Source organism: Euleptes europaea, chromosome 2 (assembly GCF_029931775.1).
Source record: "Euleptes europaea isolate rEulEur1 chromosome 2, rEulEur1.hap1, whole genome shotgun sequence".
NCBI classification, from domain to species: Eukaryota; Metazoa; Chordata; class Lepidosauria; order Squamata; family Sphaerodactylidae; genus Euleptes; species Euleptes europaea.
This window is the reverse complement of record NC_079313.1, coordinates 97,680,973-97,697,821: the sequence shown is the minus strand read 5'-3', so window position 1 is coordinate 97,697,821 and position 16,849 is coordinate 97,680,973. Positions and strand designations below refer to the sequence as shown.

Sequence of the window (16,849 nt, the reverse complement as noted above, 5' to 3'; positions counted from 1 at the left end):
CGCAATTGTGTTTTTAATGGCTTTATTCGGCCGAATTTTCCCCCGAACTCCGGATCTCATGCCGAATTGCATGGACCCGAAGTGGGGGAGTTCAGACTTCGGCATTTCCCGAATAAAAACAGGCTGAATGTTGCCGAATCCGAATTTTACCGATTTTTTTTCCAACAGCCCTAGTGTAAACAGTATTTTTTATAACATTTTCAAACCCTTAATACATCGCTAGGAATATAAGTGCGGTAACCCCAATTGTTTTAAATTTAAATTAAAGTGAGGTTTTCATAAGTCTGGAAAGTATTTAATCATTTAAAATGCACCTACACTTAATCTGTTTTATAGATAGCTTCATCTTCTTTGTCTAGTTAGGAAAAAACATTTATTGATTATTTATTTATTTAATTTATATCCCACCTTTCGCCCCAATGGGGAGCCAAAGTGGCTTACATGGATGAGCTACATATCCAGAACTAAGGGATACATTTAATACATGCCGAATTTCCTACATGGTTATTTCCATGGGGGATACACCCCTCTGTATCATGGACACTTCTACTGACATCAATGGTAAAAGCGTTTTGCATTAGCAGATGGGTTCTTTCACCAAAAGAATGCATAACCATTGCTAGAACAAAATCCTACCTATGGTTTTTAAAAGACTTGTCTAATAGAACATGTGATTTGCTAGAGGAAGGATTCAACCACTGTTAAATTTCTTTTCCTTCCAATCCACCTGCCATGGTATTTTTTCCCTTGTTGGGTCCCAAAGCAGCTTATCACATTGTTCTCCCCTCTGCTACAACTTTGTGAGGTAGGCTAGGCTGCTAAAACAACCTTGTGAAGTAGGTTAGGCTAAGAGAGTAGAATGTGCCCAGGGTAATCTGGCAAGGTTCCATGGCAAAAAGCCCTGCTAGAAAGGAGCTGCCATGCAGAGAGAATCCTTCATGTATCAGAAAGAATCCTTCATGTATCAATATCCCAGACTGTGAAGGGTTTTAAGCCTATCATCCTGGGCCTCTCCCACACCGCCAGGCCAAAGACCATTTCTGCAAGCTCAGACAGAGCACTCACTAATGAGCTACACAGACTATACTTCAGCCAAATGCCCAATCTGTCATTGAAACCTAACACCACATACATACAATCGAGGATGGCTAAAGTCTGCACAGGGATTCTGCAAAGGGAGAAAGACTTACAGAGAATCAAAGCAGTCCCTGTCCCCCAATGCAGGGTTGATGGAGGACTAGAATTACCTGAGACAGAATGACATTATCAGAGTCTTCCATCCTAGTTTCAGTCAGGCATGACAGTACAATCCTATCCTTTACTACAGGGGGTTCCCAATGTGGTACCCAAGGGCACCATCACACCCACCAACACTTTTTCTGGTGCCCACCAAGTCTTTTCAGGAAGTGGGTGGGGCTAGGTAGGGCTTTTGCCCAGCAAGGCTTCTCATTGACTACTGGAGATTTGATTGGCTGTGCAGATTTTTTAAAAATGTTGCTTTGGAAGCAACTGCCACCATAGCACATGGATCTATACTATGTTACTGAAGTTAAGCTGTGGGAATCATTTTGTGGCTGGCTCCACCTCCTGTAGAAGCCATTTTGCGGTTCTTGTAGGTTATCTGGGCTGTGTGACCGTGGTCTTGGTATTTTCTTTCCTGACGTTTCGCTAGCAGCTGTGGCAGGCATCTTCAGAGGAGTAACACTGAAGGACAGTGTCTCTCAGTGTCAAGTGTGTAGGAAGAGTAATATATAGTCAGAAAGGGGTTGGGTTTGAGCTGAACCATTGTTTTGCAAAAACTATCAAAGGTAATGTGCTAATCATTGTCCTGTAAGTATCAAGATAATGTGCTAATGAGGGTGTGGTATGTTAATATGGAACTAGGGCTGTTGATTCGGTTCGGCCCGAACTGAAAAACAGCCGAATTTCTCCTGATTCGGTGGTTTTTAGTTCGGGACGAACCGAACTAAAAAATGGCGGGCAACCGGGGGGGCCGAATTCAGCGAGTTCAGGAGTTCACGAATAAGTCTGGCAAATTCAGCCGTCAGTAAGCAGCATAACTGTCAGTAAGCAGCAGTCTCTTCCCCCGGGTCTCCTTCTGGCCAATCAGTCAGGATTGAGTACTGGAGGAATCAGCTGATGTGCGGCCGGGCCGGGGAAAGAGAGAGAGAGAGGGAAATCTTCCTGTGTGTGGGGGGGTGCTTGTGCACATTCGCTCATTTCTGTGGCTGCAGGGGGCGTATTTTTTGGGGTACAGACACAAAACTTTCAGCAGAGATTCAGACAAGCTTTCTTAAGAGACCACCCAAGTTTTGTAAACATTGGGTCAGGGGGTCCCGAGATATGGGCTCCCCCCTTTTTCTTTCCATGGCTGCAGGGGGCGCATTTTTGGGGGTACAGACCCCAAACGTTCAGTGGAGCTTCAGATGAGCCTTCTTAAGATACCCCCCAAGTTTTGTAAACATTGGGTCAGGGGGTCTCGAGATATGGGCTCCACCCCTTTTACCTCCCCCCTTTTCCATTTCCGTGGCTGCAGGGGGCGCTTTTTTGGGGATACAGCCCCCAAACTTTCAGCATAGCTTCAGACAATCCTTCTTAAGATACCACCCAAGCTTTGTAAAGATGGGTTCAGTGGGGGCAGAAATATCGGCTCCCCCCTTTTCTCTTTCCATGGCTTCAGGGGGCGCATTTTTGGGGGTGCAGATCCCAAACTTTGAGCAGAGCTTCAGGCAAGCCTTCTTAAGAGACCACCCAAGTTTTGTAAACATTGGGTCAGGGGGTCCCGAGATATGAGCTTTCCCCTTTCCCCTTTCCTCTATTGGGATGAATGGATCAGCTGATCCTGTGCATCTCCAGAGCAAAACCTCCCGTGCCTAATTGGAATCGTCTTGGATTACAAGTCCTCCCCAGCCCCTCCTGATGGAACAGAAGACAGCCACAGTAAGACCCCTTTGGGGGCTTTAATCTATAATTTTTCTCCTGTGTGTGTGTGTGAGGGGGAAGCAGAGTCTGTGTGTGTGTGGGGAGGGAGCAGTTTCTGTGGGTGGGGGGGAGCCAAAGGGGGCTTTTGCCGGTTCTGCCTGGGGTGTGTGTTCCCCCTCGAGTCTCTCCATGGTTTGAGGGGGGGTTTCAGTTGTGTGTCTTCAGGTTTTCCCTCATTCATAAAAAACATCTCAGCTGCTTGTCGGGGCTGGGAGCTTTGTGCGTGGGCGGCAAGCTCTGCTCAGAGATGCACATTAAGGGTGGGGGGACCACTTTTGGGGCCCATATCTCACCCCCCTGACCCAATCTTTACAAAACTTGGGGGGTCTTTCAAGAAACGTCATTTGAAGCTCTGCTGAAAGTTTGGGACCTCTACCCCCAAAAATGCCCCCCCCCAGAGCCGCGGAAAGGCACGGTTGTGTTTTTAATGGCTTTATTCGGCCGAATTTTTTTTCCGAACTTTGAATTCCCGCCGAATTGCACGGACCCGAAGCGGGGGAATTCGGACTTCGGCATATGCCAAATCTAAACGGGCCGAATTCAGCCGAATCCAAACTATACCGATTTTTTTTTAATTCAACAGCCCTATATGGAACCATTGTATCTTGAAGTGATCTATTAATGTGTGAAATCCAAAGCTAATCCGCATGGCAATTGTGGACTGTAGTCTTTGTTAGTCTGGAGGTTTTCAGGACAGGAAGCCAAGCCTTATTCATTCTTAAACTCTCTTCTTTTCTGTTAAAGTTGTGCTGATGTTTATGAATTTCAATGGCTTCTCTGTGCAATCTGACAAAATAGTTGGTAGAACTGTCCAGTCTTTCAGTGTCTTGGACTAAGACCCTGTGTCCTGTTTGTGTCAGTCCATGTTCAGCCACTGCTGATTTCTCAGGTTGGCCAAGTCTGCAGTATCTTTCATGTTCTTTTATCCTTGTTTGTATGCTGCATTTTGCGGTACCCATTTTGTTGCTGTGCCCATCACGCCATGTCCAAATTCCACATTTACCCACATGCTCAAAAAAGGTTGGGGACCCCTGATCTACTGAAACATCATAAAAGAGGGAGTGCTTGTTCCTTATAGACTTGGCATTGCACAGCAGAATCAAGGCTGAAGTGGGGGGGTGTCAAAGACTCATCCTTGTCCTTGATATGAAGATGGGATTGGATACTGCAAGTTTAATTAGGCCTCACTGCTCAGCTCTCAAAAACACCCCTCCCCCCTGGGATCATACCACCCTTGCCTGCACAGTACTCTAAAATCTGCTAACCACAAATAATATATAAGGCTGGCTACTAACAAGTCATGTTATTCAAAGCAGCATATATGTTTATCACGTTGGTTTTCTCTAGCAACTACTGCTTAGCTACTACCTCTGAATAAGTACAACATGCTCAAACTTGTTAGGAGCTGTAATCACTTCTTTTTAGCATATGTTAAAGCATAGTGGATAATATCCAATCTATCATCACACCAAAGTCCAGAGGTAGTGGAAGATTCTGCACTTAGCTGAGAAGAATGGTAAGATAAACTACCAAAGCATAGTGGACTGTTAGTAACTTACCTACCCGAGTCTATCTGGTTCAAGTCTGAATGGCACATTATAATCATAATTACTATGGTGAAACAAAACTCTTGTATCTGAATAATCATATTACCAAATTATTACAAATCTGTATCTTCAAAGGATACCTCTTCTTTTAACTGAAAGTTTGTTCATTCATCACAATCCGCAGATCATTCCTTTGAGATCAGTCAGGGAAACCGCAGATAGATCATGACTTCCTAGGGTATTTCCAGAAATAATTCTGAACAGTGTTACCGAGGAGCGGTTTTTTCTAAATATTATGTATCTACTATAGGTTAGCAAGAGGATAGAACATGGATGCTCATTAGTCTGAAATAGTCACACAGGGAGATAAGGTTGCTTTTTAGCAACTAAATTAAGGATTTTAGGATCAGAATGAAACAGCAGAAATGAAAGAGGGGTTGGATGTAAGGTCATACATTAGCAAATGTAGTGGCAGTAAGACTTTTCATATCTTCTCTCACATATTAGAAGCAGCTGCTTCCACTTCTGCAAAGACAAGTGTGAATATTGGGGAAGAATGTTTTCCACCTGCTCCATCATGATCAGGATTTGTTCTCTCTATAATACAGGAGCTTTGCTCCAACAATCTTTTTTCAAATTTAATGGAACTCTGCAGAACAGAACCTAAAGAGAGTGCTTCTCCCCCTTCACAACGACTACAAAAGGGGTAAACATTTATCCAATGGGTGCAAACTTCTGCAAATTGAAGAAATGGGGATTGTGGGGAAAGTACACCATACGCTGTAGCATAAAAACAAACAAAATAATGGTACCCTCTTCAAAACAGTCCTTTTTGTGCTGAGGAACTTTTTATTATGGTTTGTGGCATACAAAGTCCTAATTTTGAAAGTGTTTTGACTGAACACGCTGCCAGACTCAGGACCAGACCCTCCACTGACACAGAGGAAGACACAGCTCTTGGAGGTCCCGCTCCCACCAACAGAGAGAGCATGGCACTCTCCCAGGTAACAACACAAGGCCTGGAAGTAGGGTTGGGCCTGAGGCAGCCAGTACCGACGTGGCTGGGGCATGGGAAGAAGGACGGAACCAACATACAGTGCCCTTACCTGGCATCAGAACTCCACGCACGAGGGGGGGGAGCTGGGACCCAACTCAGGAACAGCCCAAGGAGGATGGCAGCCTCCACAGCCAGGTCAGAAAAGGGTGAGGCCAGAGAAGCCAACACAAGGGCAAGCCAGGGAAAAGCAGTGGTGGGGACTGACAGCTGGCAGTCTACCCCGGAGGAGGAGGAGGAGGAGAAGAGTTGGTTTTTATAAGCTGACTTTCTCTACCAATTAAGGGAGAATCAAACTGGCTTACAATCACCTTCCCTTCCCCCTCCCCACAACAGACACCCTGTTAGGTAGGTGGGGCTGAGAGAGCACTAAGAGAGCTGTGACTAGCCCAAGGTCTCCCAGCTGGCTTCATGTGTAGGAGTGGGGAAACCAACCTCGTTTGCCAGATTAGCCTCTACCGCTCATGTGGAGGAATGGGGAATCAAACCTGGTTCTCCAGATTGGAGTCCACCGCTCTTAACCACACCACCAAGCCCCTAGCATAGCCAATGGAGCAGGAGGGGGGTCAGCTGGAGGGAGGGGCCATCCAGCAGACCAGTAGGAGGGACAGGGGAGGAGCAAATCACCACCCTCCCTCAGGAGGAGGCCAGGTAAGCCCAGAGAAGGGGTAGGGCTATTTGGATCTTTAAAGGCAGGCTCCTGGGGAAAGGCAAAAAAGGAGTGGAGAGAGAGAGCAAGAAAGCTGTTGACTTGAGGAATGGAGAAGGAGCAACCCCTTTCCCATCCCCTTCCTGAGGCTTGGGGAGACCCACCAATGTCATGTAGCAAGATGGCTAAGGGCCAGCCTACAGAGTGGTAAAGGTAGAAGGCTCACAAGTTTCTAAGATGTAGAAGAGTTAGGGTTGCCAGCTCTGGGTTGCAAAATTCCTGGAGATTTTGGGGGCAGAGCCTGGGGTGGGCATGGTTTAGGGAGCAGACGGACCTCAGCAGGGCATAATGCTTTCAGAGCAGCCATTTTCTCCAGAGGAACTGATCTCTGTAGCCTGGAGATCAGATGTAGTTCCAGAAGATCTCCAGCCACCACCTGGAGGTTGGCATGCTTCAATGTTGTCATCTTAGAAATCCACAGGATTAGAGATCACTATTAATCCCTCAATGCAAGTGAACAGCATTGTATTGTTCAATATGAGGTGCATACTGAAAATATTGCAGCAGCAAGGAACTAAGGCTGAGAGATAAAGTACATGTGGGGCATACAGAAGGCACCAAATTCAATCCAGAACATCTGCAGTTAGAAGATCATTGGTAGACACCTCTAGAACAGATAATACTGAACTAGATGGATCAATTATCTGACTTGATATTCATATATACATATGCATTTTACAATTACAACTTTATTTATCTGATACACATGTACTTGTTCTTGTTCCTTAAGAAAGCTCAGACTTCAGATTTTCTGTTCCCCTCGCTTCAATTTCCAAACATGGGAGTGTTCCATTAAGTCAGTGGTCGGCAAACTCATTAGTCAACAGAGCCAAATATCAACAGTACAACGACTGAGATTTCTTTTGAGAGCCAAAACGCCTTTTAACAACCATTCATGCACTGGAGGTTTTGCCTTGGATTTGCCGCTCTCTAGATGCACATTTTCCCCATCTACATTCTCAAAACTCTGCAGGGGGGCTTATTGTTGAGTTTTGAGAATCTGGATGGGGAAAATGTGTATCTGAGTGGCAAATCCAAGGCAAAACCTCCCATTCATAAATGGCCAATAACCCCCCCATGCAGAATTTTGAGAATCTGGATGGGGAAAATGTGCATGTAGAGAGTACAAATCCCAAAAAGAGAGTACAAATGAATCAAACATGGCTTCGCCCCCTGGGCCCCGACATCCTCCTTCTCGCCGCCGCAGCCTGGGATCCTTCCTTCCTTCCCTCCCCGGCCGGCGTGCCGTCCGCCTGTCTGCAGCGCCTCGGCCTCGGCCTCCTCCGCCAGCCAAAACCAGCGCGAAAAATCCCGCCCGCTGATTGGCTGCCACTGGCCACCTTGGCACTGCCGGCCCTCGAGCGCCGCGTGCAAAACCCGGCCACGCTGTGAGGGGAGGGAAAGGGGGGAGGAGGAGGGCACTTTCCAGAGCCGCACTCAAGGGGCCAGAGAGCCGCATGCGGCTCGCGAGCAGTGGTTTGCCCACCACTGCATTAAGTAATTAAGAGGAGCGCTCCCAGAAAACATGAAAGTATTGCTGGAAAATTCTGACAATATTTCATGTTCACTCTGCATTAGAAAGGCAATTAGCCCTTCCATCATCAGGCAGGTTTTTAGACAGCACATCTTTACCTGCCTTATACCGAATCAAAACATTGGTCTATTCAAGCTTAGCACTGTCTACTTTGAATGGTAATAGCTCTCCAGGTCTGAGGCTGATCGCATCGTTTGCTTTAACTGAAGATGCCAGGGAAAGAATCTGAGATCTTCTGCATGTAAAGCTTGTATACCACTGAGGAACAGCAGTTTCCTAAGATAGGCTACGCTGAGAGCAAGTGACTGGCCCAAGGTCACTCAATTTGCTTCACGGTTTGATCCTGGATCTTCCCAGTCTCAGTCCAACAGTACCCGTGGTTTGTGAGGAGTGACACAGGGAATATCCCAGCCTACATCAGTGAAGGAGGAAAAGAAGGCAGTGACAATGGCAAGACAGCTGTCAGGGCCACAGAAGTAGCACCATACGGGAGCACGGCTTCTGAGTGGTTACTGGAACCAGGCACAAGCACAGGTTCCAGTGGCCTCTTGGAAGCTGTGTGTCTACACAGCGCTACAGCTGTGGCCCCAGCAGCACCAGCACCATCACTTGATATCTGCTGGTAAGGGTACCACCTCCCCCTTTCTCTTAACAGTGGTGGAGTCTGGGATATTCCTGGAGCCCCAGATCATGAGCGGCTACTGTCCAACTTTCTAATCACTGCCCCACACTGGCTCGTTAAGCCATTTGGAGGAACATTCCCTTGGGCAGGAAGCCAAAGCATGCCAAAGACCCACTTTAGATAAGCTCTGCTAATCTCAGAAGCCTACAATTACAGCCCACTTCCAGGCACAGAGGCCAGTTGAACTCTGGTTCAAGATGCAACCTATGTGAATGGAATTCACATCCTAATCAGCAGGTAATTCCTCAACTTCTATCAGCTCCCCCCTCCCAGAAAAGAATGGATTCGGCTTCCAAATGAGAACTGAAAATAACTTGCATACTAAAAATGACAGAACTGTATTTACAACTCAGATGGCTACATTGCAGGCATGCCTGGGAGACTGAAGCAGCATTTGCCTTTATTCTCCCCAGACAGGTGCTTATTATGCATTTCTTGATCTCTCTGTCTCTCTCTCTTTATAATTCCTACCACACTCTGAGACACATGCTAGACAGCAGCAACAGGATCTGGGCACCTGCAGTAAACTAAAGAGGCTCCCCCAAGCCTGTGAATAGGAACGGCTCCAGAACTTCCCTGAGGCAGCCACTCTCTTTTAATTGCTCCCTATAGCATGGAGCAATTAGGGAAGCAAGACTCAGGAAGAAACCCTTTGAAGTTATCCTATCCGACTCTCCTTCTGCCTAGGGTTTCATAGCACTCTGTTCAGAGATGGGAGAAACAGCGAGGCAGGTTTCTGGCATACACAGTACATGTGTGTTGCTACGTTAACTGCATGCACTTGCCAATCTCTGAAAAATCAAAACCCCAAATTTGGAATCGTTCCTGTACCCCAAACAATAGCATGTTCATGACTGAGAATCGTACTCTATTTAAGCATTTTAGCCCACTTTCCCAAATGATCCAAAGCAACTTACAAAAGGGGGAGGGACCTAATTACAAAAACAAAACAAAACACAATCAGACTGGATCAGCTCTGCCTAGCTGCCTACTGCAAATCCTAAACTGTGAGTCATGGGTCAAAAGCCCTTTGGCTACTGCCCCTCAGCTCGTGCCTCTGGCCCCACCCAGGCTAAGAACCTGTAGGAAGAGGAGGAGAAAAAAAGGCAGCCTCCGTTGCTGCTACCTTGCTGCCAGCAAGATCTCAATTTTTCCTCTCTGAAAATAATGCAAACAACTAGGTCAGATATATTGTGCCTGGAGTGCAGACCAGCCCATTGGGGTGGGGTGGAGAGATAACACAAACACACCAAAGCTGGGAGGAATCAGGCCACAAATTTATTGATTACAGGTTCCTCAGATCTTGGCAGAGTCTGAAGACAGCAGGTGCGGTTGACAGCCCAACCACTGCCAGCAACTCCCCTGGTAGAGGTGGAAACCGCTAATCCTAGCCATCACCATCCTCCTGCAGGCATGGCCAGCCCCCAGGTGGCTGACCTGTGCCTCGCCCCCACCCAGAGCCCCTTAAGGGGATTCTCCTTTTTGTCATGCAAGGAGCCCACCCTGCACAATGTTCCCCAGCCAATGCCTAAACGCCAGCAGCCAGTCATGATCATCATGCTCTTTTTAACAATGCAAACCAGCATACACAGTAAATATATTCTTCATTATGAGAAAGGTGAAAACCCCAGGGCCTATCAGCTAGTTAGATCTGGGTAAAATTTCTTCCCAGAGACCCACTGCAGTCATGGTGAAAGATGAGTAGCCAAACGGTTAATAAACACCAAGAGCATGGGATGGGAGGGTGGGTCTTTGCCAAGAGAGAGTTGGTGAATGCCAAGCACCTCTGCAGCCTGTTCCTTTTCATCTGAGCTGTTTGCCAGGACAAGACTGAAGCCCGCAGGTCTGCGTGCCCTACAAGTTCCATGATAGGCCAACCTCTGGGGCAGGGCTACAGGAAGCTGCTTGAGAGCTGACTGGCTGACAGCCAGTGATGGACCCAATTGCCCCTAAATCATCTGAACAGCCAGTGATGGACCCAATTGCCCGCCCCCCATCCAGACTCTACCCAGACCTCAAACAACACTCAGAAGCTTCTCTTAGGCAGGCTGGCTGCAGGCTGCTTACAGATTTAAAGGTCTATGCTGCACCTTGAAATGATCGGAGAAGCAAATTAGTCCTAATGCAGTTTAAGGTCACTGTTTCATTATTCTGGTGACACTACCATACAAGAAGCCACACAAATCCTGTTTCTTCCGCAGTAGCAAAAAAAAAAAAAAAATAGTGGGAGAAAGTGACTGGCACCATAGCTTGCTATCTGTGCCTCCAGCACCTGGCCAGGATACAGACAATTATTCTGCCTGTAGATTTTAGTCAACAGCTTATGTCTGAGCACACACGACAGAATAAACACAAAGCTGTCTTATTCTGAGGCAGACCATTGGTCTATCAAGGTCAGTATTGTCTACTCCGACTGGCACTTGTCCTCCAGGATCTCAGATTCAGATCTTTCACAACATCTACTACCTGATCTTTTTAACTGGAGATGCTGGTGACTGATCCTAAGATGATCTCCATAAAAACCAGATACTTTTCTCCATGACCAATACAAATAAAACATTAATGCAGCTAACCTAAGAGCATAGACAGTTGTAGAATTTACTACTGTTTTTTAATAATCTGAAAACTAAAAATGAAATGCTACATCCAGTACAGTAGAATTCATAAAATGTTTCTCAAGTTTCTCTTGCATTCCCAGTAAGACCAAATATGTCCAAGAATATCTTAATTTATAAGGTTTATATACTGCTCTCTTACTCAAGCAGCAATCAAGGCAGTTTACAAAAATAATAAACACAACAAAAATAGCATAAATAAAAATCAAAACTTTAGCTTGTCAAGAATAGATTTTTGTGAGATGATTCACGCAGCCCTCCTCAAAGGCCAGAAAAGAACCATCTTAAACTGATCTCCAGAAGGTCATCAACAAGGGGGTCATTCTAACCTCCAAGAGGGAGTTACAAACATAAATATTACAAGATATTACCTTGGCTTTAAGCCCAAACCTTCACTTTTTAAAAAATCCCCACACCTTAACAGACAGACATAGCAGTAGTTATTTTATCTATATGGGTCAAGTTTCATTAAGTTTCACAGTGTTCCACAAGCAACATGATACTGTGTGCAGCAGGAAACCTACCAGGTTCACAGTTTATGACAGTTGTTCGGACACAGTGCAACACGCTCTTAGGAGTTTCCCTTGAGGGCCAAACCAGATAAAGATAATGAGAGTTCCAAGATGCTGGAAGATCAGCAATTCAAACCGGGGACTCTGGCATGGGAGAGCTTGAGGTTTCCCCACAAAAACAGATGGGCAGGGCTAGTATTGGCCCCACTGCAATGAATTTATATTAGCTCCCATATTAGGACCTGTATGTTTTCTCAGTGGGGCACTCTGGAGTACTACAGGGGTGTTTCAGATTGGGAAAATGACTTAAATCCCCATTTGCTATGCTATCATCCAGATATGAGTTAGGGCCCCCGGCACCAGGTGCTTAAAAAAAAAAGAAAAAACTCTGGGAGATCCATAGACAGAACTCCCAGTATCTCACCTGCTTTGGCCCAGAGTCTATATACAAAGAAGAGTAACATAGCAGAAGCTGCTCTAAAGGTTGCAGGTCCTGTTAGCTAAGGAAGACTTGCAATGTGCCACGTAATTCCTCAACCGGGTCGACATTGCAATGTCTTGGAAGTGGAGAAACGAGTACCAAACTGCATCCAATTTCTACCCCTTCTGAAAAAGGCAGAAGCGCTCATCTCAGCTCTGCCTGACAGAAAGCAATGCTGACACAGAAGCATGGACAGGAAGGACCTCTGCCCCACCTACATTACATTCAGTGCTGGAAGAAGCGCACATGGGGCTGGCTTCTTCTTCCCTTCTCCAACAGTGAAAAACCTGCTGGCTTGTTGAAGCTACGAGAAACATTCTTAATGTAACAGTAGCTTACATGTTCCCCCAAGTTCACACTCTTTTAGAGCAGGGGTGTCAAACATACGGCCCGTGGGCCGGAACCGGCTCCTTGAGACCTCTAATCTTGCCCACGAACCAGCCGAGGCAGCCACCCCTCCCCCACTCTTGATCTGGGCTGGAGAGGCATGGCCCGGCCCGACCAAGTGACATTTATGTCATATCGGGCCCTCGTAACTAATGAGTTTGACACCCCTCAGAATGATCAGTTCAGCCTCCCTAGAAAGACCAGTCACAACTGCTCTACGGGAGGTGAATACAGACAAATTAACACTCAGCACCATTTAGTCAAAGCTACAATACTACTGCACAGCTGGAAAGAGCCTTGGGCCTACCTGAATGGCTTCTGTGGTGTGATGAGGCCAGCGTCAGCCTTCCCCATAGCGTTATAAGGCAGAGAGAAAGCACCAATACCCCTTTGCTCAAGCTTCGGATATCCCTCTCACTCATTCTGCCATGGAAGGACAAAAAAAACCCTTAAAATCCAAATGACAGGGATGGAGAGCCTGAGGGCCAAATTGCTGAAAGAAACAGCTACAACTTCATCTCAGGCAGACTAGATTACGTCATTCTTTTTCAGAAGTTATACAGTGTATTGTTTCAGCATTTCTAAACTACAACGTTTGACAAAAATCACAGTCTATAAACCCCCCCAGGTAAAAGGTAAAGGTAGTCCCCTGTGCAAGCACCGGGTCATTAATGACCCATGGGGTGACGTCACATCCCAATGTTTACTAGGCAGACTTTGTTTATGGGGTGGTTTGCCAGTGCCTTCCCCAGTCATCTTCCCTTTATCCCCAGCAAGCTGGATACTCATTTCACCGACCTCGGAAGGATGGAAGGCTGAGTCAACCTTGAGCCGGCTACCTGAACCCGACTTCCATCAGGATCGAACTCAGGTTGTGAGCAGAGCTTTTGACGGCAGTACTGCACCTTACCCCTCTGCACCACAGGGATCTATAAAACCCCCTACACATTTGTTTAAAATGTAGAGTTAGGTAAAGTTTCTAAGGAAAAATCATATATTCTCTGTGCATACTCTAGGGCACATCATACACTTTAGTGGGGCAGGCCATTTATCAAGCAATTACTGGAGATTAACACGGAGCAAGTGTCATGATAATAACCTGTCCTTGAACACAGCAAATGGCACCAGTGCTGTAAGCACCACTTCCTTGAGCTGCGGTTCATAAAGAGTTTGGAAAGGACAGGCAGTTCTGGGCAACTACTAAAGATCGACACTGTTTAAATTTCCAAATAACTAGTTTGCTCCAGTTGCATCAGGACTTACGGGTATTCTCTTTCTGCGGCCAGGTTCTGTAGTAGTTTTACAAAAAAAATCTCCCCACTAACTTCACCAGAGAAGAAATCTAATATTTAGCAGCAGAGTAAAAATTCAGTCCATAAATAAAAAATTTGGACTCAAATAAGGTAAGGGGGGTGGGGAGAAGAGAGAATGGTTTAAAGACAACTTGGCATTTGAAACCCTTTCCCCTTTCATCCGCTGATGTGTTCACCTGTTTAAAAATAGTCCTTTTTTCCAAGACTCAAACAGCTTTCTCACAGCAACACCTCTTGAGAAGGCAGCGAAAGGGCCATCATTCCAACAAACAATTAAGCAATTTTATTTACCTCCTACTAGGGATTCACAGCTACCGTCTGTGCATTTGCCAATATCAGATAGACTCGGTATTTGTGAAGAAGGGCAAACATCAGTGCATCTGAAAGTGAAGAAAGAAAACAGCTACTTAGATGTTTCCATGGACAGAACCAGCAAAAATTATTGCCCCAGAGAGCTACTGCCAGACTCAGAAATAATCCATAGCTTGAAAATATAGAGGTCTTCTCACACACAACCCGAAAATATTTTAACTATACCGTCTCTGGAAGTACTGTGAAAGGTGGAGGAGTTTTCAAAAACTGGGAATAATCTGCACAGAGAAGCAATCACACAATCGTTCCACTGTGCTTAGAAAGTCAATATGGATCACTCCAAACATATGTTGCCACAAACCCAGGACCCTCTGAATTGGCTCCCAAGGAATAGGGGGAGGTGATGTATTCCAAACGAAAAGTGAGGCCCTCTGAAACACCCTCAGGCTGTAGAACAACCTCCCACTGGATCCCTCTGCTATCATTTAAGAAAGATTGTAAAACTTCATTTTCATTAAGCTTTTGGATTCTTCCTGGAGAATTTTTTCCTCCCGACTGGATATATGCAGCTCTTTAAAATGAGTGTATACAGTGTGGTGCTCATTAGCATTTTGGATTTTGTCTTATTACCCACTGTGTTCCTCTTTCATTGTTCTCTACTCTTCCAGGGCAGCTCACAACAGATATAACAAATGTAAACCATAAAAGCTAATGTTAAGAAGACAATTTCAAGTCTACCAATTAATCCCCAAATCCAAGCCTGCGTGGTGTAAATTCTTCTGGCAAAGGAACTCAATGGGACTTATGAAGTGGCACTCACAGTAACATTTGGGAAACATGGTTGGATTGTTTAATGTCGACAAGTTTAAGAGACAAGTAGCAAAATTAGTAAAAGCTATTGAAAGGAACACTCTTCTAAATGAGGGGAAAGAAAAGGCTGCACGTTAAGCTTCTGACACTAGAGTTATCTGAGTGCTGGCCTATCACATACAGAAGCATAGCTAAACAAAAGAGCCTGTCAGTGTAACAGGCCGTATTTCCATTCAATAAAGCATCTTCCTCAAGTTTTGGCCACTGCCTGATATTTTTCTCACATGAAGCTGCCTTATAATGAGTCAGACCCTTGGTCCATCAAAGTCAGTATTGTTTACTCAGACTGGCAGCGGCTCATCAGGGTCTCAGGCAGAGGTCTTTCACATCACCTACTTGCCTAGTCCCTTTAACTGGAGATGCTGGGGACTGAACCTGGGACCTTCTGCATGCCAAGCAGATGCTCTACCACTGAGCCACAGCCCCTCCCCTTGGAAGAGGCTCCCCCTCCCCTCTTGAAAGGCACAGTTTATCATAAGCCCCACTGGCTGCAAAGTGGTAAAATGTGGTAACAAAGGCCTTACTTTTTAGGTGTTCTAAGGAGGCATAATGAACATGAGGAAGGAGCTTTCAGCAGCAAGCTCCACACTGACCTATGCACGTTAATTGGAATGCCTGTATAAAACCTAGTACCACTCTCTCTAGTTTTCCAGGGCTCTCCATTACACTGAGCCGTGTGCATGCAGCAGGCTCTCTGCAAACATTCTAGTGAAGACACATTAGCAAGGTCAGAGCTTGTTACAGCTATCCAGTTCCCACCATGCTCATCCATTATACCCCCCTTTGAACATGTGAAAGTTGCTATAAAAAGAGATCAGGATTATGAAATCCACAAGCAACGTTTGAGAGTATGAAGTCAAGCTGAACCCAGTTTCATCCTCTTCAAAACTTGCAGTTGGGAAACCTGCAAGCTGCATCTTCCTGCCCAAGTGGATGCAGAGAATTTTACCATGATTTTGCATCTGATCAGAAATCTAAAGAGGACACAGTATAGTAAACGTCTTACTAGCTAGGCAGACCACCTTACCAAGTGGTTGCATGTTAATTATGATGAGATACCACTAGCATGATTCAGTACCAAAAAAATTAAGAGAAAAGCGCCCTTTGGGCAACTCTGCCCAAATTCTTGGATGGAAATTCTTGTCTCAAACTACATACATTGGTTCATTTTCGGCAAGTAAGTATCTCTTGACATCACCTTTATGTATAGAATCTATGGGAAATGAAGTCTTCTCATATAATTTGGATATTGCACTCAAAATTTCTAATTTCTAATAATCAAAATTATATTTTCCAGATGGTATGGGAAGCCTTAGTTTTCCACACCTTCTAAGCATGAGAGGGATGCCAAGAGACACTGACTTGCTGAAAACCAATAACAGAGAAGTGGGACAACAGAGCGTTGAACCCAGATTCTATTATGTTGAACTCCTGGGTAATTTTAATTCTAAGGCTGTTGTGAAATGGTCTGGCAATGACTGGCAGCAATTACTGGCACAGGTAGGCCAATCATAGAACAATTGGTATAGCTGCAGAGTGTGCCAGCAGGCATGAGGAGGAGGAAGCCAGGCATCTTGCTGCCAGGCACTTTTCCAAAGTACTTTCCAAATACTGCAAAATGACTGGCCAAGGACTTCAGCCGCATCCAGGGTAAGAAAGGCTGGCTGCAGCAGCTAAATGGATTTCTGAGTGGATCTGGAAAGCTAGGCTGGAAGCATGGCCAACATTCAAGAGCCACAGAGGAAAGGGGAGGGGAGCTAGGCTACTAGCCAGAGCACAAAAGCTTATGCTGACTTTGTGATTCAATCACTGTTGACTGATACACTATTCAGAATTTTATTTCCTCGAGTT

At 45.6% G+C, this 16,849-nt stretch overlaps 1 protein-coding gene across 1 annotated transcript in view; it reads right to left on the bottom strand.

The window, feature by feature from the left end:
* Positions 1-14,199, bottom strand: part of TAFA3 (TAFA chemokine like family member 3) — a 79,288-nt gene extending 65,089 nt beyond the window's left edge. Inside the window, exons 1-2 of the mRNA XM_056844511.1 lie at positions 14,108-14,199; positions 12,811-12,926 (exon numbers count right to left, since the gene is read on the bottom strand). Coding sequence (XP_056700489.1) covers positions 12,811-12,925 — 115 coding nt within the window. The 5' untranslated portion in view covers position 12,926; positions 14,108-14,199. The remainder of the gene's footprint in view (positions 1-12,810; positions 12,927-14,107) is intronic.
* Between the last annotated feature and the right edge of the window lie 2,650 nt (positions 14,200-16,849).